Source organism: Conger conger, chromosome 3 (assembly GCF_963514075.1).
Source record: "Conger conger chromosome 3, fConCon1.1, whole genome shotgun sequence".
NCBI lineage: Eukaryota > Metazoa > Chordata > Actinopteri > Anguilliformes > Congridae > Conger > Conger conger.
The window spans coordinates 34177550-34203001 of NC_083762.1; the positions used below are offsets into that span (position 1 = coordinate 34177550).

General features: G+C 40.8%; 2 protein-coding genes across 4 annotated transcripts; one reads left to right on the forward strand and one right to left on the reverse strand.

Moving 5' to 3' along the window:
* Positions 1–758: 758 nt before the first annotated feature.
* LOC133124219 (ileal sodium/bile acid cotransporter-like) lies at positions 759–5388 on the forward strand. Its single transcript, XM_061235214.1, has 6 exons — positions 759–1150; positions 1750–1868; positions 2846–2934; positions 3387–3562; positions 4114–4271; positions 5225–5388. Exons 1-6 carry the CDS (start codon positions 759–761, stop codon positions 5386–5388), a joined length of 1098 nt encoding a protein of 365 aa, XP_061091198.1.
* Positions 5389–6747: 1359 nt separating this feature from the next.
* Positions 6748–24777, reverse strand: poglut2 (protein O-glucosyltransferase 2). Of its 3 annotated transcripts, none has more exons than XM_061235213.1 (11): positions 24464–24777; positions 23979–24181; positions 23250–23455; positions 21467–21672; positions 20766–20843; positions 19732–19904; positions 17619–17856; positions 15836–16045; positions 14643–14732; positions 10237–10341; positions 6748–6926 (listed from the first exon to the last, which is right to left on the reverse strand). In XM_061235213.1, the coding sequence occupies exons 2-11, from the start codon at positions 24167–24169 to the stop codon at positions 6909–6911; spliced, it is 1515 nt and encodes a 504-aa protein (XP_061091197.1). In that variant the 5' UTR covers positions 24170–24181; positions 24464–24777; the 3' UTR covers positions 6748–6908. The 3 variants fall into 3 exon arrangements, with proteins under 3 accessions (XP_061091197.1, XP_061091196.1, XP_061091194.1); XM_061235212.1 differs by having other exon boundaries at positions 23979–24238; XM_061235210.1 differs by having other exon boundaries at positions 23979–24777.
* Between the last annotated feature and the right edge of the window lie 675 nt (positions 24778–25452).

The following is a 25452-nucleotide window of genomic DNA, read 5'->3' on the forward strand; positions in this document are numbered from 1 at the left end:
CTACAGTGACACTACAGCATGTTAGACATCACTGCAGCCTGCAGTGGATATCCACACTCTGGAACAAAAGGCTTCAAAGGATGAGCCACCCAGCAGCCTCTGTTATTTATTGATTTGACTCAAGCCCCTCCTGTTTGTCTTCTAATATTCACAGCAAAAATCTATAATTAATGAGATTAATGTATGAGATATTTATGAACTCCTTTATCTGAATCCTATGAGTATGGAACTATGACAAGTTCCATACTCAACATGGTTTGACCAGCTCAAGTTATGTTTTGAAAGAGCTGGTAGCTGGTATGGTAGCCTGCATGTGGGCATGCGCTTGTGTATGAGTGTGTGCATCCTGTAGGCCACACTCATCATTATGGGAGTAATGGGTGTGACAACCGTGCCTGGAACAGGACAATAAGATTTTAGGGTGTGATAAACTTTTTTTTGCAATTACATTTATTGTCCCTGAAGTTGAATCAATGACACATTTCCCTGCGTAGGTTTGTCACCAGCCCCCATAAAATCGTCAGTGCAGCTCAATTTTTTTATCTGAGTATTCTCTCTGTCCTTGGTCAGGTGGGTATTAAAAGGCTTTGGTTTGCCGGGGGGAGCCAGAGCACTGCTTGTTACTGTAGGTGACACTAGTGGGTAGACGCAAGAGTCTTTGTGACAGTCCTCTGCATTTTAGGAACACACTGTCGCCAGCACCCTCTGCCTTCCCTCAGTCGGATTCTACCTTTCTAGCTCAGACTCCCGGCTCTGCGATGTCTGCCCTCGCCTCCTTCTCCGCGGTCTCGTGCTTTGCCAACGCCACCCAGTGTTCCGGCACCTCCTGCCTGGTCCCTCCCAGCAACTTCAACGAGATCCTGAGTGTGGTCCTGAGCGCTGTGCTCACGGTCATGCTGGCCATGGTCATGTTTGCCATGGGCTGCACCGTGGACATCTACAAGCTGTGGGGCCACATCCGGAGGCCCTGGGGCATCTTCGTGGGCTTCCTGTGCCAGTTTGGCATCATGCCCTTCACCGCCTTCGCGCTGTCGCTGGCATTCAACGTGATGCCCGTGCAGGCAGTGGCCATCCTCATCATGGGCTGCTGTCCCGGTGGGTCCAGCTCCAACATCCTGGCCTACTGGCTGGACGGGGATATGGATCTCAGGTGAGAAGGGGCTCCTGCACTCTCCTCTCTGTCCGGCTGCCGAAATTCTCCCAGCCAAAGACAGTCTCCCTCTGAGAAGTGTGTGTCTTTATTGCCACGGTTGTGTACGCTTGCCTCAAATTTCACAAAATGTTTTTGTAGAGCATGCTGTATTGGAGGTGTAGTTTATGTGGCTATACTGGGCTGTGCAATAACTTTACCATTACCCACAATGAAAGGGTGAGGGTATTTTTGTAATGTTGTGTTTCGGTCGATGTACCATACTTTTTTTTGGAATTGTGTTTGGTTTTCTTGAGTCAATTATGTCAATAATGTATCTGTCACCCCTCTATCTTTCTCTCTCTCTCTGTTGTTAATTCTCTATTGACATTTACATTTTAGTCATTTAGCTTTTTAACTTGCCTTTTATTTTTGGACAAATGTGAAAATTTACCATTATTTTAATACTGGGTTAAAGACTCATAATTTTGCTTTCCAAGCAGTGCAGTGCATAAGTGTATGCATGAGCGAGCTGCAGCATGTGTATAATTTGCAGTATCAGTATGTGTGCATGAGATTCCTTTACAGTACTAATAAGCGTGTGTTTGTTCATGTTACAGTATCAGTATGACAACCTGCTCCTCCATACTGGCCATGGGAATGATGCCTCTGTGCCTGCTCATCTACACCTCTGTCTGGACCTCTTCAGATACCATCCAGATCCCCTACCAGAGCATAGGTAAGACTATGACACCATCCAGATCCCCTACCAGAGCATAGGTAAGACTATGACACCATCCAGATCCCCTAACAGAACATATAGGTAAGACTATTATACCATCCAGATCCCCTACCAGAGCATAGGTAAGACTATTATACCATCCAGATCCCCTACCAGAACATAGGCACTAGACCATCCAGATCCCCCCTATATGCTGGTGGTATAGTGCCTATGTTCTGGTAGTCACTGCCTTGCTGGGTATAAATAGATAAACCTTCCTATATCAAACAACTTCCCTACCAGAGCATAGATAAAATTACTATACCATCCACATTCCCTACCACCACAGAGCAAAGATTTATGATTCCTAACCGATGCCCTACCAGAGAACACTATACCCCGTGGACTCCCGTCCAGTGCACAGATTAGATTTACTTTCTTGAATAGATCATTTTGCTATCTTTTCAAGAGAAAAGGTTAGACTTGTGCAGTCTCATTCATATGACACAGGGACAAGACCATATGTATTGTGTTTTGACTATACCATACATATCCTCTTCATACAAGAACAACATTCATTAATATAAAATGTAATTCTACTAAACCTGTTAAATGCCTTAATTGCAAAGCAATATATAAGACTTCTCTTAACCTTTGTGTTCTGTTACCATCTGTTTACTTATCTGTGAAACTGGTAGCCTGGGTCAAATATACCCAAGACATTGGGATTTGAAAGCAAAACAAAAATACAATTTAGGCATAAATACTGGATATACACTTACTGAGCACTTTATTAGGTAGTCCTGTACATCAGGTTGTTAATGTAATATTTAATCAGCCAATCAAGTAGCAACAACTAAATGCAGACCAAATATTAGAACGGGGAAGAAATGTGATCTAAGTGACTTTGACCATGGAATGATTATTGGTGCCAGACCGTGTGCAGCTGGGCTTTAGGGGAGGACTCATGAAACATGGCTCTCCTGTTTGCACAGGTATCACTCTGATATCTCTCCTGATCCCTGTTGCGTTGGGAATCTACGTCAAGTATCGGTGGCCCGTAGCCGCTAAGAAGATCCTCAAGGTGGGAACAAATCGAAGTCCTCTTCTAAGAAACCAATCAACCCCCACCCTTCTCCCTAGAAAGATCCTCAGACTGAAACACAATCAAAATCCTCATATACACAAAGGAACCAATCATAATCACAAAAACAGAGGGATTACTCAATTAAAACAGTTTTTAAACATTGTAAATTGTTCACACATTTCTTATGAGTGCAACAAATCTGAATGGCTGTATCACAGTAACTATCAAAATTTTTTATAAATGATGACTTTAATCGTACACATTGTCTTCACATGGAATGGGACTGATGAGTTTTGGTTTAAGGCCCTTGTAACTGCAAATTGTTGTCCAGTAATCCAAATTGAAATATTTGTCCTTGAAGGCCTACATAGTTGAAACATTACCTTTGATCATGCAACTCATGTGGCAGCGTGTTCTTGACCAGTGCTGACGGCTGCTGTGCTCGACAGGTTGGCTCCATCATGGGAGTCATCCTCATTGTGGTTATTGCTGTGGCGGGTGGGATTCTGTATCAGTCATCTTGGATCATCTCTCCCTCTCTCTGGATCATCGGAGCCATATATCCCGCAATAGGCTTCAGTCTTGGATTTCTGATGGCCCGTTTTGTGGGACAGCCCTGGTACAGGTAAGCCTTTGTTGTCTGTCCGTCCATCTCTGCAGCAGGTAATCACATCTGCTGCCAACGGCCTGTAGGTTAGCAAGTACGGACATGTGCATGCATGAGTTTGAGCAAACATACATATAGACACGTTTACAGGTGTGTATTAGACCTGCGTCAAATGCCTAATCGTTTTGGATTCAAATACTTTTCTACCCTTTATTCAGCTTGTCTGGTGTATTGGACTTTATACAATGGATAGGTCCGGTCCATTGTTTCTATTGGTCAGTCACTTTTCTACCCTTTCAAACTCTGGCTGGTCCTTTTGGTTGGCTCAATTGCACAATCGAGATCAATCGAGAACATGTTTGAATGTTTGAATTCAAAACAATTACACATTTCACCCAGGTCTGGTGTGTGTGTCTTATGTCTGTGAGTACGCATATATGACCATCTATCACCCATCTATCACCCAGAGTGTGGACATTTTAGTTAAGAACACAGGATCCTCTCTGACCCAGATCCTTATGAATGCATGTGTACAGAAGTCTGACTGAGAACATGTTCTGTACGTGTAGGTGTCGCACAATCGCCCTGGAGACAGGCTTCCAGAACTCACAGCTTTGTAGCACCATCGTCCAGCTGTCCTTCTCTGCTGACCAGCTGGAGGTCATGTTCAGTTTCCCGCTCATCTACAGCATCTTCCAGCTGGTGGTTGCCGTGGGATCAGTGGGAGGTGAGTGCTGGCGACTGCACCACTTTAAAATTTGCTTCACAAGGTACATTTTCTCACTGGTAAATTACAATTACCTTTTTTAAACCTCAAATTCAACAGTCTATGAAATTGTACAATTTTGCAGATAACCACTTCATTACTCATTATAGTTTTTATTTGTCATTGTATGACATTGTTTTGTACTATACAGGGGCACAGCTATGAATTCTGGGCCCCCTGAAAGAATACCCCCCCCCCCTTTTTAAGAAAACAAATTCTATTGTGGCTGTGGGTCCCCCCAAGCAGTGGCTCCTAGAATTATCTCCACTTTTCACCCCACTAGCGACAGCCCTGTTACTATATAATACTAGTCCTCCACTACTTTTTCTGAACCGCCAAGGCTGCCATATGGAACTCAAGTGTAACTACCGTAAAATCCCAGGACCTTATACCTTTTCAACCATCCAAAATGACTGCTATACTATTGTCTTAAGCCCATATTAAAACACTACTGGGGGGGGGGGTGACATGGCTCAGGCAGTAAGAGCAGTCATTTGGCAGTCGGAGGGTTGCCGCTTCGGGCTGTGTCGAAGTGTCCCTGAGCAAGACACCTAACCCCCAAATGCTCCTGACGAGCTGGTCGGCGCCTTGCGTGGCAGCCAATCGCCGTCGGTGTGTATGAATGGGTGAATGAGAAGCATCAATTGTACAGGGCTTTGGATAAAGGCGCTATATAAATGCCAACCATTTTACCATTTACTATAAAATGTTCTCAGCTTTTTCAATTTTCTCAACTAAAGCCAAAACCATTTGCGATTTGGGTGGAGCAACTTCATATTGGGTTTAAGACTGTCAGGGTCAAGTGCATCCACACACAATAAATAATCTATGCATTTTATGAAGAGAAAATACGGATATTATTCCACGTCCATGACGACATGGCACAACAGGCTGATCTCACCTTTCTCCTTCAGCCTACCAGCTGTACAAGCACTGCCGAGGACCATCGGCTGATGACGACCTTGAACAGGCGGTGGCCACAGATGGAGAGGAGGAGAAGAAGGAGTATGCTCTGGAGAATGGCGGATTCCAGCATGATGAGAATGGGAATGTGGGGTGCAAGTTGACCCAGCTGTGACCGCATGAAGACCACTTGCTCGTCTCGAAAAAAGCAACCAGATTGGAGTACAGGAACCCAATAGCCTGACCACTGCAGGCCACCCTTGTGTACTGCAATTTAAACTGTCCAAACGAAAGGGTCATGTTTTTGTGGACATTTAAAAAAAAAAAAAGACCCAAATTGATGCAGTGTAACGTGCCAACCACAAACTGGCATATGTGTTCCTACCTGGCCCGTGGATACACTAGCCTTTTGAGAAGGCCTTGCGGAATGAAATGCCTGAGGGAAAGTTGTTGGATTGGCCTGACAGGAAATGAACAGAGTGAAGGCAGCAGAAACAGAGGAAGTCCATCACACTCACACTTCCTTGGTCTTGTGTACTGGATTGGAGTTGGAACAAGTCACATTAACTAGTTCAAAGGCTAGTGGAATTTTTTAAACAACAGCTCTCATAATATATAACCGTAAAAACAAAACTAATTTATTATGTTTACATTTCATTTGCATATAAATATGAAACAAAATGATGTGATTATTAGATAACTATCTGTAATAATCAGATAACTATCTAATAACCACGGAACAGTCATATTGGAGGTTTCAATTCATGAGAGTAGTAATATTTGCCATATGTATATTTATTCAGTATTAATTATTAATCAGAACGATAAAAATGAAGCTTAACAGTTGTTTTCATGAGTTTGACGACATTTTACAAAGTTAAAATGTTGTTCATATTTTTCAAAATAATGTATATTGAATACTTATATTTATTCAAAGCCCAATTCAATAAAGATTTTCTTTTTATACACTGTCATGCATTTTTGTTTGATCTTTTGTTGTTTTTTTTAATGTATGCATTAAAATGTACAGTAACAGGAAAGACTAAATAAACAGAAGTATGACCAAATTTAATTGGGTGTTTAGCATTAACTGAGCTCAGAATGTGATCAGAAATGTATTTATTTCAATTTCAAAATTTCATAAATTATCATTCTTGGGGGGAGAAAATCACACTATCCCTAGCATCAAGGGATACAGTCTTCAACTAACTTCAACTCTAGACTGAAACGCTGGGTCTATTTATACAGGTCATTACGTTTGTTCCATGTTAACTGCACCTCCCATGTATTTCAGGAATAATCCTGTGAATAGAAATATAAACTGATATTGGGTGTCCTCATGCATGCCAGTTCATAAATATCTTAATTATTGTGTTGGGAACTGAGACTACCTGTGTCTTGTACATGGCACTGCATTAATGCTTAGTCACTTTCCATATTGCATAACTTACAATGGATGCTTACACGTAGCATACCTGTACAGAATGTGAAAATGAATGCCAAAAAAAAATGACCCCACGATTTTTCATACAAATAATATAAAACAATTTATTATACAAATGCTAACATTCAATAAAAGCATTGTACACATGATATATCAATGTGCTTAAAACAAGGCTTGACAATCCAATACATTTCCAATCTGATAAAATGCAATTATCTTTATTAGTATCATTTGGAAGGAATATCGGCCCATTAAAGCTCATCCTTGACCTGTAAAACATAAACAAGTAATTACATGTTACCTAAACATCACACACAATATAATCTCATACTTTATATATGGGCCACAGACAAACAGTCAACCTTTCTGATCAACCCACAGATCAAATAGTTACAAATATTTTTTGAGATTTAAGTTGCAGAGAATGTTGGCGGTCTTCAGTATTTGTTGCATAATGTATGACAGCTTGATCAGCACATGAAGCAAGTGGAATAACAATGCTTAACATATGTCCATGCTAGACCGCCAAATTCACAATTGTAGTATTTATTCATGTTGTGAAAACAAATCCTACAGTAGACCTGAAACCTCAGAGATTTGGAAAATGCCAACCACACAGGGTATGGAGTCAGAAGTAAATACAAAATCACGGCTGCAAAATGCAAACGAGTCACAGTATTATTTGAGAAACTTGAAAATATAGTAAAATGACGTCTTAACGGCTGTTGCTAAAGAGTAGCATACAAGGAAAGTAATGCATTTGACATAAAAAATGACCATGACAAAATTTGTTGGATGGAAGCTAGAATTCAGCAGTGATCGCGTCACACTGAAGGCTAAGGACAATGCAGGCAGCGACTTTCACTTACTATTGGTGTTCAGCTGTAAGAGTGCAATCTTAGCCAATGTCACTAAACTCATTTGGTTCTTATTTGGCTAGTTTACAAGTATACCTATTGGTTAGCCTATTTGATTGCACTTTATATGACACATTGTTTGGGCAAATGCCATTGAGGTTTATTGGTCTAATAAGACTCCTTCATTCCCGACGTGTTCGGTTCTCTGAGGTTCTATTGTATGGATATATATATATATATATATAATATTTGGACAGTGACACAATTTTCATAATTTTGGCCCTGTACGCTACCACAATGGATTTGAAATTAAATAATCGAGATGCAATTGAAGTGCAGACTTTCAGCTTTAATTTGAGGGTATTTACATCAAAATTGAAAGAAGGGTTTAGGAATTGCAACAATTTTCATACATAGTCCCCTCATTTCAAGAGACCTAAAGTAATTGGACAAATGAATATAATCATAAATAAAATGTTCATTCTTAATACTTTGTTGAGAATCCTTTGCAGGCGATGACTACCTGAAGTCTGGAACCCATGGACATCACCAAACGTTGGGTTTCCTCCTTTGTGATGCTTTGCCAGGCCTTGACTGCAGCTGTCTTCAGTTGTTGTTTGTTTGCAGGTCTTTCTGCCTTAAGTTTTGTCTTAAGCAAGTCGAATGCATGCTCAATCGGATTGAGATCAGGTGATTGACTCGGCCATTGTAGAATATTGCACTTTACCTGCTTTCGCAGTATGTTTTGGGTCATTGTCCATCTGTACTGTGAAGCGCCGTCCAATCAACTTTGCTGAATTTGGCTGAATGTGAGCAGACAGAATGTTCCTATAGACTTCAGAATTCATGCGGCTGCTTCCGTCTTCTGTCATATCATCAATAAACACTAGTGACCCAGTGCCATTGGAAGCCATGCATGCCCATGCCATCACACTGCCTCCACCATGTTTTACAGATGATGTGGATCATGAGCCGTTCCAAGCCTTCTCCATACTTTTCTCTTCCCATCATTCTGGTACAGGTTGATCTTAGTTTCATCTGTCCAAAGAATGCTGTTCCAGAACTGGGCTGGCCTTTCTATTCTTGTGGCTTATGAATGGTTTGCACCTTGTGGTGAACCCTCTGTATTTGCTCTCGTGAAGTCTTTTCTTTATGGTAGACTTGGATAATGATACGCCTACTTCCTGGAGAGTCTTCTTCACTTCACTAGATGTTGTGAAAGGGTTCTTCTTTACCATGGAAAGGATCCTGCGATCATCAACAGCTGTTGTCTTCCGTGGACGTCCGGGCCTTTTTGTGTTGCCGAGTTCACCAGTGCGTTCCTTTTTTCTCAGAATGTACCAAACTGTTGATTTGGCCACTCCTGATGTTTCTGTTATCTCTCTGATGGATTTTTTCTTTTTTCGCAGCCTAAGGATGGCCTGTTTCACTTGCATTGAGAGCTCCTTTGACCGCATGTTGTGGATTCACAGCAACAGCTTCCAAATGAAAATGCCACACCTGAAATCAACTCCAGACCTTTTACCTGCTTAATTGATGATGAAATAACAAGGGAATAGCCCACACCTGCTCATGAAACAGCTTTTGAGTCAATTGTCCAATTACTTTAGGTCCCTTGAAATGAGGGGACTATGTATGAAAATTGCTGCAATTCCTAAACCCTTCCTCCAATTTTGATGTAAATACCCTCAAATTAAAGCTGAAAGTCTGCACTTCAATTGCATCTCGATTATTTAATTTCAAATCCATTGTGGTAGCGTACAGGGCCAAAATTATGAAAATTGTGTCACTGTCCAAATATTTCCGGACCTAACTGTAAATCTACAGAATAGTGTCCTTTTCACTTCTCTAGCCACAGTACAGGGAACTCACAAAACACAAGGGCACTGCCCAAAAGTTTAGCTGCGTTTGGATAAAAAGATCAGAGATAAAGTTCCTCTAGAATTGTTGTAACCCCATATTGAAAATATATCATCATCATATTGAAATTATTTCCAATTAGAGATACTGAGATACATTCACTTCTAATCATTCAGTACATTTTCTAAGTTCCTGTCCATATTGCAGTAAGGGGACTATCCTTTGCAGTCACGGAATACTCTGCAGGATGTGTTATTCTGGGTACTGACCGAGAATCACCATTTCTGGTTGCTTCAGTGAGCAGTTCCAAATGCCAGAGAAACGGCAAAGCAGCAATCTTCTCATGCTTGCTGTGAACCAAATACGTATTCCTTAAAGGAATCTCCAAATTTAAAAATCTCACATTCCTTTAAACACAAAAAAATTGTGTACATTTTCCAAATCAATTTGGAGGAAAGCCAGCAGCCTTCTGGGCAGAAAAGGACAGGAAACACTTTTGTCACTTGGCACCTGAAGGCAGTGCTGGGAAGCAATCTTGTGGTTTTTTTTTATTATTATTGTAGAAAGTTAAACATACAGTGGGCTCCAGAACTTTTGGCAACCCTGGTTATATGTTTTGTACAATCACCCTTGGCAAAGATGACAGCCATGAGTCTTTTCCTATAATTTGTGATACGGTTAGAGAACACATTTGGAGGGATGTTTGACCATTCATAGACATTTTCAGAGTCATTGATACCCTTGGGATACCCCACTCTTCGATTAAGACCATAGGTTTTTCATGGAATTTACTGGTGCCAGTTATTCAGCGAACTCAGAAATCCTGCTTTGTGATACAGGCTCCAGAGCCTTATACTCTTACCTTCTTCCTGTGGCAGAAGCAGGGGAACAGGTCATCTTTTGGCTGTTCCACAAGTTCCATCTCCTCCCGAATCTTTGCTTCACTGACCTGGAGTTTTGCATACTCCTGGACCACAGTCAGACAAAAACACCTCATGTTCCATGTTACCATGTTATTAATGCAAAACATTTTTTAAAATCAAAGGCCATAATTCAGGAAATATATGTATTATAACTATTATAATGCTAAATGCAGACATCAACATAAAGCATATTAAACTCTGGAAAGCCAACACTACATTAGCAAAGAAAATAATATCTAATGTGTTCAAATCATGCTGCATGTCAAGTTCCAAACTATGCAGAAAATATCATAATTACAACATATTTCACATTACTCAGGCAACCAAAGGACCTAAAGACTGCTAATCATTAATCACGGTGGGTTCAACTTTCACCATCACCTCTAAATAATCCTAACACCTGCATGCATTTATGGATGAGACACAAAGTGCGTTTAAACATTCATTTTTGCTCTGGACGTTATGAGATACAATAAAGCACTGACAAGACATGCAGCGCAGGGGGAAAATCAGCTGAGGAATTTATATTTACAACTGCACTCACACTTCACCATGTTGGCTGCCATTTTAACCTTTGTGCTCAGGTGTCAGGTACACTTTCCCCCATATGCAGACAAAAACATCACCTTTCTGAAGTAAAGCTTAAATTATGTCTTTCGTACCCCCTTTATCATTATTAACGAAGAAAAAAAACTTTGAAAGTGATGTAACCAAGCTGAAGATAAACTGCTGATATTTCTCCAAGTGTGGAGGAAATGTGTGGCATGACTGGACTGAAGAGGAAGAGAAACCATGCACATGTTGTATTTAGCAAACGGGAAAGATATAGTATACAGAGTATAGAGTACACAAAGATAATTCTCACAGTAAGTCACAGTAATCAATTAATGCTATTTTTGTTGCCATTTCTCTAAGAATGGTTCCAAATAGTACCTTTTTTTGAAGGGGGGGTTATAGGAAGATCCATTAATAATACAGTCTTCTCTGGTAACTCTGCACAGCCTGAGCTTGACAGGGTTTTCACATTTTACAGTGCATGCCATGGCTGTGCTTTGAATGGTTGTGCAATTCCTTTTGAGAAAATGCAGCCTGTCATGGTTATGAGTGACCCGACTTGTATATACTGTATGCAATCACATGATACGAAGTCACATGAAATAATGATATTTGCGAAACGCCTTCGTAAATGATGTGGGAACTGTTGGCTTCTCCGGACAGAGTCTGAGGGTGATATATGCGCGGTGTGCGTGATAACTGTTGGCAGGCAGATAAGTTGGTGGAAGGTGTCTAACTCAGATAAAGGAGGTCTGGAGCAGGCTACCGTTTACACCCTGGTCCAGGGAAGGCCTCCCTGGAGATAGATCTCCAGTGAGGAATGAGGAGGGGTGTGTAACATTATACAACATCTGTGACCGTGACCACACCCCAAGGTTCCATAATGGGTTTATCTCAAGGACAATGGGCCCATAAAAGAAAAAGGACACGCCAGCAAGAAAATCAAGATTATATCTTCTAAATGCGTCTGAGCCACAAAGAATGGTCTGGCAGAAAAAAAAGCTATTTCCCTTCTCTGATTTGTTCAAAATACTTCACACAGATTTCCAAAAGAACGAACCTGGTTCATACTAGGTATTCAATTTTAAAACCTAAACAAAAAAAGTGCATGCAAATGCAATAAAAAATTGCAATGGCCAACACTGTTTTATGCGAATAAGATTGGGTAAAAAACAACAACAATGCGATAATACTACTTCATATAAAAGTATCTAAAAGCCAGTCTACATCAAACAGCTGACTTGAGATGAGACAGGATGGTTTTAGTTCGTTTTTTAAAATAAAGTCTTACACCATGTTCACAACTCAACGCATCACTGGATGGGTGCCGGAAGTCATTCATTCCAATGGAGAATGGTTAACGGACAGTTCGGTCTCTTCACTTGTGGCCATTATTTCCATTGGCCAATGTACGACAGATCCTTTGGGTCCTTTTTGGATTTTTCCCAACTCTGCGTTACTGATGGACCATCGGAATAGCCGGAAGTAAAAGAAAATTATTAATTTCACGGCTTGTTTCTTGTAAACAATCTACTTTTCCAAAAAAAATAATTTTCATTCTAAAATGTTTGTTGTTATATAAATTATATAAATTTCATTTATAATTAGCTTTCTCCACCCAAAACAAATCTTCCAACAGAGGGTAGCCTATTCTTGCTCGCTACACCATGGTGCTGTTGCTCTACGTTGTTCGGGGGGGGCGAAGATAAAGTTGAGAATAACGGGTACGCAAAAATAATGGATGAGTTGTGAACAGTTTTAGAATGTCTGCTCACGTCGGCTAGTGTTTCCGATACTGAAGTCTCATCTCAACTTGGCTGTTTGTTGTAGACTGGTTTTAGAACATAGGGCTACATAATAGACAAAACATATCTTAACCAATCGCGAAGCACTTTACTAGACGAACAGCCAGTAGCACCGCAACGGCATCGGTGCCAATCAGACACCATTTACAAAGCTAGATTTTTTAAGGTAATGTCATGTTGCTAAGAAATCAAGGTACCAAACAATAAATATAGACAATACAACTTTAATGTTAGCTAAGAGTTGTTGCCATGGAAACACTGGTTTATTAGTTTACTTGGCGCTTCAGTGAGGAATGCCTAGTTTTTACTTGGAAGTTCAGCGATTTTAATTTGGACGTTCTGAGCTTTCTCCCATCTTGTCTGGTCTCAAGTTGGCTGTTTGATGTAAATTGGGCTTACGACACATCCATTCTTAATGAAGAACACCCAAGAGCAGGCTAACAGGTTCGAGTGACTCTCCCTCTAGCATAATACAGCTAGTTGGGGGGAGGGGTCAAAGGTCAAGCACACATAATTCAAATGTTGGCATTCATTTGTTACAAGTCCTTGAAGAAAGTGTTATAAAAGTGGAGGTTGGAGGAAATTAGGAGATAAGATATGCTGGCTGGCTCATCAAAGGATTAACTGCTGGGTAGGAACCATTCCCTGCCAGGAGGGAGATCCAAATGCTCCTCCTCTCAGTATATGCTTCTTTCACCTAACACCGGCTGTCTGCCATTCACTGAGCTGCCTACCAAACCGATGCATTTGCACTCAGTGACCACTTTATTAGGTATTTATTAGACCAATATTTTTGGTCTGCTGCTGTAGCCTATCCACTCCAAAGTTCAACATGTGTGTCCAGAGAGTATCTTCTGCATACCACTGTTGTAACGCATGGTTATTTGAGTTACTGTTGCCTTCCTGCCAACTTCGCACATTCTAGAGACTATTGTGCATGAAAATCCCAGGAGATCAGCAGGTTATGAAATACTCAAACCACCCTGTCTGGCACCAACAATCATCAATCACATTTCTTCCTCATTCTGATGTTTGGTCTAAACAACAACTGAACCTCGGTATCATGTGTGCATACTTTTTCTGCCACATGATTGGCTGATTAGATATTTGCATTAACAAACTGGTGTACCAAATGAAGTGGTCTGCATGTATCTGGGCTCCCGCATAAAATAAGATTTATATTTTACAGGACTGCATTTGTGCTTTATGTCCAAATATGAAAAAAAAAAAATTAAACTGCAAATTGGGATTTGGATTATCCTGAAAATAGATATGGGTGGGATACATTTATGAAGTAATGTTTTTCCACCATTGCTGTGTGGTTTTATTGCATTACATTAATGGCATGTGGCAGACACTCTTATGCAGAGGGACGTACAGTTGATTAGACTAAGCAGGAGACAATCCTCCCCTGGAGCAATGCAGGGTTAACGGCCTTGCTCAAGGGCCCAACGGCTGTGCGGATCTTATTGTGGCTGCACCAGGGATCGAACCGCCCACCTTGGGGTTCCCAGTCATGCACCTTTCACACCAAATTGCAAGACAAGCCTTATTTCATAATGCCCTTAAGCCAGTAAGTTAGCTAGTGGGTTAGTAACATCATACCAGTAATACTTCCAAACAATAAAATAAATTATTTTCACTGGTACGTATCGACTTTTACAGCAAACTTTATATTGCAATACTTGAAAGCGGCGCTAATTTGTGTATTGACCCATATATTTCAAAGTGTTGTAAGTATCTTTTATAATCTTGATAATATATTTTATTTCATCATATTGCAATATATTTTAATTTCATAAGGATTTAGGCAGTGTTCCAAGACTTTTCAAGGGCAGTCAGACATTTGACAACACGTCATTGTCCTTTCGAAAATTAAATGATTAACAGTCTCTGTCAGAGTCAATTACATATCCCATACATGTAAGTTACTTTTCAGTCTCCCACACCATTTATGAATATACAAATAATGAATGGAACATTACCTGGAAGAGTTTGAAGTAGTAACAAAATATACTGTCCCCCATGAGATGTGTTCGGGCAAACTGCTGGCCGGCCATGGCAATTTTCTTAGCCTGAAAAGAAGATGAGAGAGAACTATGAAACTCACAAAACTGATGTAATTGATACATACATTACATTACATTAATGGCATTTTGGCAGACGCTCTTATCCAGAGTGATGTACAGTTGATTAGACTAAGCAGGAGTGGAAACTCTGCCATTTACATAAGTATTCAGACCCTTTGCTGTGGAACTCCAAATTGTGGTCAGGTGCATTCCTTCAGATGTGTCTAGAACTTGAATCGATTCCACCTGTGGCAAATTCAATTGATTGGACATACTGTAATTTAGAATGGCACAGACCTGTGTATATAAGCCAAGGTCCCATAGTGCATGTCAGGATAAAATCCAAGCCATGAAGTCCAAAGAACTCTCTATAGACCTCCGCAATAAAATTGTGGCAAGGCATTGATCAGGGCTATGGTATATTATATTCTCTGGTCTGATGAGACAAAAATTTTACTGGGCAGCACTCCAAGCACTATGTCTAGCGAACACCAGGCTCTGTGAACCTGGCTAATACCATCCCTACGGTGAAGCATAGTGGTGGTAGCATCATGCTATTGAGTTCACAGATGCTTCCCATCCAATCTCACCGAGTTCGGGAGGTTCCGCCAGGAAGAATGGGATGAACTTCCCAAATCCAGGTGTGCAAAGCTAGTAGAAAAGAGACTTACCCAAGAAGACTCAAAGCTGTAATTGCTGCCAAAGGGGCGTCTTAAAAGTACTGAGTACTGGGTCTGAATACTTATATAAATGAGAGATTTCAGTTTTTGATTTTTAATACATTTGCTAAAATTTCTAAAAACATGTTTTCACGTTGTCATTATGGGTTATTGAGTGTAGATTGATGGCATCTACAAATTAAAATTCTATCTACAACACAAAGTGTGCAAAAAAGTGATGTGTCTGAATACTTTCTGAAGCCACTGTAGACAGGAAGTGTTCCATGGCGGCACTGCAGGAGGCATGGTGCTTTCTTACTTATACTGGCCATCATTCTTATTCAAATCAAATCATTGTTAAGGGAAACCACAAACCATATGTTCAACAAGATGAAACAGGCCCTGCACACTTCTATTTCCTGAGGTGGGGGGGGGGGGGGGGTAATATACCTCCTGGTCGTGCTCTTTGGCCCATTGAATTTGGTCCAGAAGGTCACTGAGGTCACTCTTGAAGGGTATGTAGTGTTCCCAGGGTCGGAGGTCTCTGTAGAAGTGCTCGTAGTAGGGAGAGTCCTGCTTCAACACTACACTATCTCCAGCCAGCAGGTACGGCAGTCTGTAGGCTGCAACTGTGCCGTCAACATTGATCTGGTATTTGAACTAAGAGGAGAGAAAATGAGCATATAGGCTGACATCCAAAATGTTGGCTTCAAACTCTCACAGGTCTCAACCCTGGTCCTGCTGTTGCTTTTGTTACTGAGCACATAATGATCCATTAAAGTAGCTCCACCTGGTCTTTTGTGTCTAAATTGATTTGACTTTAAAGTGATTACAAAAACAGCCCCTGCAGCTCTCTAGGACCACTGAGCTAAACAAAATGGCTTCACATCCATTACTGTGCACATTCTCTCTATGAACATTAAAGCAGAACCGAGAGGGCAGTTTGTGACATTACATTCCTTATTTTCCTTATTTTCCTGCAAGATGTGCTTCATAAGCTCCCAGTACTTGGAGACACAAAGATGTCTGTGTTAAGCAAGACACAAGAATGCGTGAATAGCACTCCAAAAACAGCTGGCCAACACAGTCAATGGCTGTAGCTGCTTAAAATCAACGTGGAGTGCAGCACTGTATTTTGACTGAAGCAGATTTTTTTGAGCAGGAATGACTACAAAATGATGTCCTAAAAGGTCACATGACTGTAGAGAATGAATACCCAAGGAAGGCAGAAGTTGAATGAATTCACCAGTGAAGTCTGCAAGTCATTCCAACTAAATCCTTTCTCTGGGTTTAAAAATCAAATGCGCTTTCCTAATGAGGTCGTAAAATTTCAAGCTCCACGTATGTACAGGTATGAGTAAAATTGTCCTTTAGATATCATTTATCTATGCAGGAAATCTGAGCGGGAGAGAAAAAGATAAGATCTCCATCCGAAACAATGCCAGAAAGGTGTTCTCAAATTTAAACGAGGTGTCGAGACCAAAGGTCATAGTCACGACTGACACATGTGAATATTTACACCTGCACCTGAGACAGCACAGCCCTGTAGACCAGGTGAAAGGAACGTGGGGGTCCTGCAACTTTTTTTACTACTGTCTATACTTCTTTTCGCTCCCTCTGAACATCAAAGAAGCTGTAAATGTAAATTACGCAAACGTGAGACCGAGTTTAAAACTTTCCATATTTCCTTATCGAGGCTGCTCCCGGGATTTAACCAGAGTGGGTGAGAGGAACTTTTGCCCTTTTGACTTTTGACTAGCTATTTCAAGCTATTTCATGAAAACCAAACACAACACCGGAGTATGACTGAGGTCACTGAGGTCTTAGGCAGTCAAACCAGAAAATAAAAAGCGTTTCACAGGCCATGGGAACAGGAAACAAATAGTTACCGTAACTGGGTTTCGGGAAACTGATGGATGCAGTTTTAGAATTTTATCAATATGTATCCTTACATATGTCTAGCAAATAAATGTAGGCCTCAGTTTTTTCACATGCATAGTTAGGCAAGTTGATTTGACGGGACTGAACTCACCAAACTGTGAAGAAATACAAAAACAACACCTGAATTAATTATGAGTCGAAGTTAAGGGTAGAGGTCAACGTAATCCAGGCCTTAGAGTCAGGTGAGATAATCTTACAGCAGGTGTCACGTGGGATGCACTGCATATTTCAGGTGAAGGAATCTCACACGCTCATCTAGAACCTTCTCCGGAGGGAGATGCCTCCATCTTACCTTGAAGAAGTCGAAGAAGGAAACGTGCTTGACCAGCGGGCCGTAGAGGTTCTCGTTGTGCTCGAAGAAGAAGAAGTTGGTGAAGGCGGCGTCGATGAGGTGCGTGTGGGCGCGGCCCAGCTTGACCAGCTCCAGCCTCTCCTTACGGCTGTCACGGCCCCTCCAGAAGGCCGTGCCGTTCTTCTCCTCCCAGGGGGGGCCTGTATTGGCCTGCACCGACATCATGTCCAAACTCACCCTGAACATAGCAATGGCGTCAGTTTAGCTTAAAGACAAGCTGAAATCAAAATTCACTTTTTCCTCAATTCTTCATAACCATACAAACAAGTCTTAAAGAATGCAGTATACCCCCAAAAAATCAGTTTCACTCATGTATACATCATATATCGCTAGAGCTGTTCTCATTTCAGCTTGTCTTTCAACTTTTAGCTCAGATTTGTTTTCCTTTTGCGGCTATACTTTATTTTAGAGTAACTTTAAGGTTATTAACTTTCTTATGATTAAATAGGCTTTCATTTGGATAGCTTTTTTTAGCACAAAACATGCATCCCTAAATGCTCCAATAAGTGTAAAAGGCATGGGAAAAAATTAAGAAATAAAATAAATAAATAAAAAGTGAAGCTAAAGTTGATATTTAAAATCATGAACGAATGAGGAATCTCATATGTGCTATATAAAAGACAGGATCACACCTGTGTATCGTGGTTTGTTCAGTATTTCATACAGGGTAAAGCAGGGCAGCATTTGCAGGAGTGGACAGTTTAATATGGCTGATAGACAGTTAGACTGTCACTAATGTGCTCATCCCTCAATGCTTTGAAAACTAATAAGAGAACTTTAAAACCAATCTGAAAGATATAGGTAGCGAGTGCAGATTAACACCTCAGGCATAATGTCTAAAGGTGATGAAGAAGATTAAATGTGATCAATAGTCTTAATAAGATCTTGAACTGACTTTGGCTCAAAGGACTGATTTGAGAAGTAACCATTTAAACTTGCACTAGAGGATAGGTTAAATCTTGGTTCTAATGCCAGCAGTTGTGTTGATTAAAAAAATACAAAAACCTCTCATTCTGCTCTGGAGAGGAGTATTCACACTGAACTTCACAATATCATCAATAGTATTAAACAAGAATCTAGAACTGAGACAGGTCTCCAGCAATATTACATTTTATTGGCTTTATTAACAGGTACTTATTGATATGTCTGTATTAATACTTTTTATCTAAATGGGGAAGTGGTATTAAGGATGACTCAACAAAAATGATTGAAACTGCTGACAAGCGCGTGAGTTTGTGGACACAGATTGGGAACTGTCTGAGGACAATTGTGCAGTAGAGAATTTCTCAGGGGTCAAAGAATAATTGGCACAGGCTGCTGGATTGCACATTTGGTTAAGGCATGAGCAGCATGGATGAGCCTCACAAAAAATGAAGTAATGAAACTGAATAGAACAGGATAGAAACCATAAAGCAAATGCAATGTGTACGTGCTCAGAAGCACAAATACCTTTCTTTACCAGACTATTCAGGCTGGGTAACACAGATAAATAATTTATTACCTCTTTTTTTCAAGTTTGTCAAGAGGTGACCAAAGTTGGGGGCCCTGGAAAGGTTTGCTCCCAAATGAGACCCCTACTGAACAGTCAGCGCAAATAAACCATCCACTACAGACTTGCGCAACACTACCACCGTTCAAAAGCTGAACTGCAATAAGACAGGGTAATGGTGTTTGCTGCATATACAGTGAGGTCTGTAAGTATTTGGACAGTGACAGTGACAGTGACAAGGGCTGTAATTATACTAATATGGTTCACTCCATATGGAGGTAAATACCCCTTAAATGAACACTGACAGGCTGCACTTTAATTTGAGGGTATTTACATCTATGGAGTGAACTGTGTACGAATGACAGCCCTTTAAAGTTTTGCCATTGTCCAAATACTTACGGTCCTCACTGCAACTGCAGTGGCTGATGGACTGAATGATTGTGCTCCAAATGTATGACTGTGTATAGACACGCAAGGCGAAAGGACATGAGTGAGTTTGAAGCCATTCTATAAAGCTCTACAAGCGAATAATGAAGAATGATCAGGAGGGTCAGCTGGCCTTGCCTGCCCATGGTCTCCAGTACAGACTCAGTGAGGTCGTAGGTCGGCATGACGATGTCTCTGGTGTCATTGGAGCCACACCAGGAGAAGATGGGGTGCAGAACGTCTGGAGTCCGCTTCTTCTCCAGGGGCCAGTCCCCAAGGTTCACAAAAAACTCTATGTCTGGCACTTTAACCTGAAAAACAGGAAACTGGTTACACCTGCGCCTCACTTAACCAGAGTCGGGTTATATCCAGATGTTGTTACCACTCCTGAACTTCACCAGATAATCTCCAGACATTAACACCACTCCTGAATTTCACTTCACCAGAGACCGATTATCTCCAGACATTAACACCACACCTGAATTTCACTTTACCAGAGAGACAGATTATCTCCCGACATTCACATCACTCCTGAACTTCACCTCACCAGATTATCACCAGACATTAATATCACTCATGAACGTCACTTTACCAGAGAGATGGGGGTATCTTCTTTAACAGAAGTTGCCAGGGAACCCAATTTGCCTCACAAACACTATTTGATATTGCAAATTAGGAGAAGAAAATACCTCACCAATGTCCCAGTGGGCATTCAAAGCAACCAGATAGTTCAATTGTAAATTCATAAACAATGCTCTAAAAACCTGCTCTAGGTTCCTGTTTGAGTTCTGATCAGATCAATGCTGAAGTAAACCTTCATTCAGTAACAAAGCACTGTGTCTAATTTTTCAGCCAGACATCTTTAAAGCCAAGAACCACTGCCGTGGAATGTAATATTATTGGTGAGGGACTGCCACCTGCTGGTCAAACTGAATAACAGACAGAAATGAGAAAGAAATTTAAGAAATGCTTCAGAAATGCATGTAATGGCTATTCAGACAGATGTGTGCGCAACGTGAACTTAGTAACAAGATTCCACACGATTTCAGAACTGGGTGCTTAAAGGGTGCACAAGAAAACAGGACCTAAATACACGTGTGGGGTAGGGTCTGAGGGCAAACCAAGGTTAGCAGATTCAGGTAGAGGCACATGACAGGAGATTGAGTACGCACTTTCCGCGTGAGAGAGAGGAGGAAGGCGTCCATGAAGATCCTGAAGCCTACGTGTTCGCCATGTGTTTTAATGTAGACCTGGTGGTGGAAACAAGGATGGCAGGGTGAAGCACACGTACTCATGCCAGTCACCCACCCATGTGTTAACCTTGCTTTAGGAAATAGTATAGTACTTAGTCAGCAATAATTAAAACAATCATCACACAGTCATCATAAAACCATTTTGCCTAACAGTGTTCACAAGTAGGTCCTCCTAACCCTGCCTAGTTGATGGCATTATTGGGTATAGTGCTGTAAGTTAACTATTTTAACATATTGGTAAAAGTTGACGGCTTGGTTTGGATGGTAATCATGTTTTCTTTATGGTATAGGATAGAATGATACCTGGTTATCTTTTATGTTTTAGGATATAATGGTATCAGGTTTCTTTGATGGTTTAGTATAGGTTGGTATCAAGTTGTCCTTCATTCAAATACTTTTCTATGGTTTACTGAGCATTTCTGGTGCATTAAAACCAATGAAATACTCTCAAAAAGTGCAAACCATGCCTCCTGGTCCTCTTGGTTGATTGTACCCAGCAAGCACAGAAAAGTAGGATCCAAAAGATTACCCAGGTCTGTTGTATATAATTGATGTTATCTTTAATGGGTTAGGTTAGGACAATATCAGGTTATCTTTGATGGTTTAGTAGAGGGTAGTACCTGGTTATCTTTGATGGTGTAGTGGCAGAGACTTTGCCTCTGTCCAAATCGGCGTGGGATGTCCCGTGCGTTGCGATCGGGGTCGACAGAGGGGAAGTATGAGAGGTCTCTCTGGATTTGGGGGAAGGAGGGGGGACAGTGCATGTTCTTCAGCCATGCCTCTGCACTGGCTTCTGGGCAGTCGCAGTTATCATGGTAAACTGGACCTGCACACACGGTTGACAGTTGGGAAGAAAAGGAAGCCCAGGAGACAGAGAATCACTCATAACATCATTCAGCGGGCACACTATCCCTTACAAGCCTTGGTTTATGTTCACTTGGGGCCAGATATACTAAGCCTTTTTTCAACTATTCAGGCGCACATATGACGCATTCTGCCCAGGAAACATGCGCCGTATGTATCAAGCTGGTGCAAGGGGCGAGACCAGCAGTATGCGTGTGATCTCGTCGTAGCAAGATGCGCTTCTGTCTTTATTACATAGGTGAAGGGCGGAGATATTATAAGTGTGTCTGATTATGGATTCCATTGAATTTAGTAAAGTTCACGCAATTAACGAGCGTCAAATTATGCGTTAAAATTCTCTTCCTCTAAAGAGCAGGCGTAAACCAAGGCGCAAAGCAGAGACACAGATGTAGGCTTCAAAGATGCGCTGAAATAATCTTTTCAACAAGAATCACACTAATGATTGCAGCCAAGCAATAATTAAGGCTGGATTTTTGCCACAGAAAGTATTTACAAAATAATTTGTTAAATTAACCAATATCTCATGCGAAGCAGTTGGAAGTGAGTGAAATATTGTGCTCAACCGTAGTGACAGTAACTGAAGATATGTGTTGCCGTTAGTAAAAAATATGAGTAGGCTAAATGTAATGATATGCTGCTTTGAATTGCTTTTGTCCATTGCAGAAAGAGTGCGTGTTTGGTTTGAATAATTATCCTCCAAAACAAAAAATAAACAGGCAATAAAAGGGTTGTCCGTAGGCAGTCTCATTTGCTGATTGCGTAATGAGCTGTAGTCTTCATAAATAAGACGTTAAGTTCACACCCTTGTCAGGCCGGATTTTCCGCTGCAAGCTTCATGTACATAAATCTGGCCCTTGAAGTTTCATTTTACCCCAGATATATGAAAGAATTTTAACTGCCAGGGAAGTCCCTGCCAGCCTAGTGGTAGACTATTTAGCAAATTCTTTTAAAGCTAAATGCTTCATTGGAACAAAAATAACCAGACAAGCCTATTCTGTAACTGTTTTTCATAAAAAAGCTGTATGTAATTTTCCTTATTGTGGTTGACTGATATTCAGTGAATTTGCTTGCTTGGCAAGTCCAGCTACTTTCACAATCTTCTTGCTTCTTGAAAAACAGAACTTCATAGGTGAAACTGTCTGTTTCAAAAAGTGCCCTACTGCAAATTACTTTCATATAGGAATATTTTCAGTGTTATTTCTGCCTGCATATTCACCATTCCTCAACCCTAGTCAATGTTTCTGGGCATGGAAGCGTAGGGTGCCGGAACATTCTTGTGTAGGCCATGGAGAAGGCCTGTGGAGATGTTGCACAAGGGAGGGTCAGGCATACCAAATGGCACCAAGTGAACAACACTCAGCAATTCAGATGCTGTCCACCATTGACCTTAAGACATTGACATATCAAAACTGGAGTATCCATAAAATCTACACACAGATGCAGACACTAATCCTACAGATCGAGGTGAGGTTATCATCCTCTATCTTTAGAGTGACTTACTGAATGATCATGAGACCAGGGGCAGTATTTTTCTTTTACCTTTGAGAATGTATGGTGACTTGGCCACGTGTGCACCTTTGAGCAAGACCTCCACATGCAGGGACGAGTAGCTGGCATACATTCTGTAGCGGACTAGGAAGGACCCATCCCTGCGGTCCAGTACTTGAATCCAGATCCGAGAGAAAGGCTCACCCGGAGCGACAATTTTCACTTCAAAGGTGTTCTCACCAGGAGATGCCGTAAAACTGCGTAAAATAAAAATATGGAGAGGGAGGGATGGATATAAATGAACACACCTACACATAATAGACTTTGCACATAATGTAATTTTTCCTTTCCTAATTTGATACAACATTCATATTATATGTTGAAATAAAGAAAGAAAAAAAGAAAGAATAAATAAATAAATAATGTTTCCTCCAAACTGGTTTGTGACGTAATACCTGCAGCTCAGTTTTGCAAGCAGTGTATTGTCCTATCCGAGACCATGCATGATACGAGTTAATCTTTATATATATATATATATATATATATATATATATATATATATATATATATATATATATATATATATATATTTATTTATTTATTTTTTATTTTTATTTTTTTTGCATATAACGGGAGGAACCATCTCGTTATATGCATTGTAGCAAACTGATGCATTATGTTCGTCCGGTTATCGTTGCTATGTAACGTTCAGCAAGCTATTTTCCACGCGTCACTCCTGACCACAGCTCCTGATCATGTGAATAGTGACGACATACTCACTTTCTCCCCTCGTTGTCCACAACCTGAATGAAGAAGAAACGAGCCGGAAGAACAACATTAGCCTCCAGTCCAGGTCCCCACACCGAAGTTAGGGCGGCGTTGGGCGCTGGTTTAACCGACACTACGAGTGGCGCCTGGACACACAGACCCAGACAGAACAGAAAACACCACGACAGCACCTCCCTCAACATGTCCGCGATGATCTGTTGCACAGGGAGACGGCGAAACAGGGCTGTTTCTTTTTTGCACTAAAATAAGTTCTGCAAAGAGAAAGAAGCGCCCCTTAAAATGCCTCTGCACACCGGTAACACTTATCAGCCGTCCAAAAAAATGACAACTGGCTTCCAGCAGTAGCTTATACGGAGACTGATAGCTATATCAATTGTAAAAATACAGGCTTGATGGAGAACCTCCCATATTTACATATTTACTTTTGAGAGTGCTGCCCTGCTATTGCAATAGCCAATTTATTGTCACATATTTACTTATTTGCCGGTAGCCTTTCGGAGACATTCAACATGCAGATTTAACATTCCGGTAGACAAGGAAGAAACTTCGTTGTAGCCACACAAGCAGAGTCGACGGATCCGATTCGTCGCTCCCAAATGTGCGGCATTGGGCAAAGCAGGAGCAACAGTATTCCGATTGGATGGAGCTGTCGTACAGTATAAAGGGTGGGAACTGTGATCACGTACGAAAATCTGGGACGCGTGTTTTCTCACTAGCCTTAAGAAAGGAAAAGCTTCTAGTTGTGTCTCATCGACGTGCTTTTGCTGACCCCCCTATTCCGATCAGGCTGAAAATATTAAATTAGAAGGTAACCTGGATAATCTCTATCTCTCAATCTAATGGACGCAAATGAATGAATCCACGAATCAAGGCAGAATCACGTAGCATGCATATGTATTTTACAAATGCACGGGCATAACTAGTTTGAATATTGAATATTAAATATTAGAATGATAACTGCAACCCTGTAAGGGGCCATATAACTAGTATACATACATACTTATGAATATATATATATATATATATATTCATAGAATTAAAATAAAGTAAAAATTTAAAAAAGTTACCTCAGACACAAAAGTCTAAAATGGAGCACTACAGTATATGCAAACCCTCCCTTTGATGTATTTGCCATTCATATTTGTAATAGCTATCATAGAAGTAATCTTGCTTGAATACGCAATTTTCCGCAATCGCCGCCTCTTCATTTATGACAAACTATGATGAGAAAACATTTGTTTTATGAGAGTTGGAAAACATAGTATGATGTCATAGGCAGAATAAAAAATAGTGGAAAATAGTGGAGTTGTTACTTGGTATCATTTTCATATTAAAGTATTTAAAGTTCAAACCCATCTGTAAATGCAGTGACTGTTCAAATTAATGAGAAACTGAGAATGAGAACAGTCTGTGGTTTATACTTTCCTTGCTTCTGTGACTGTAGACAACTTCCTGTAGGAAAGCT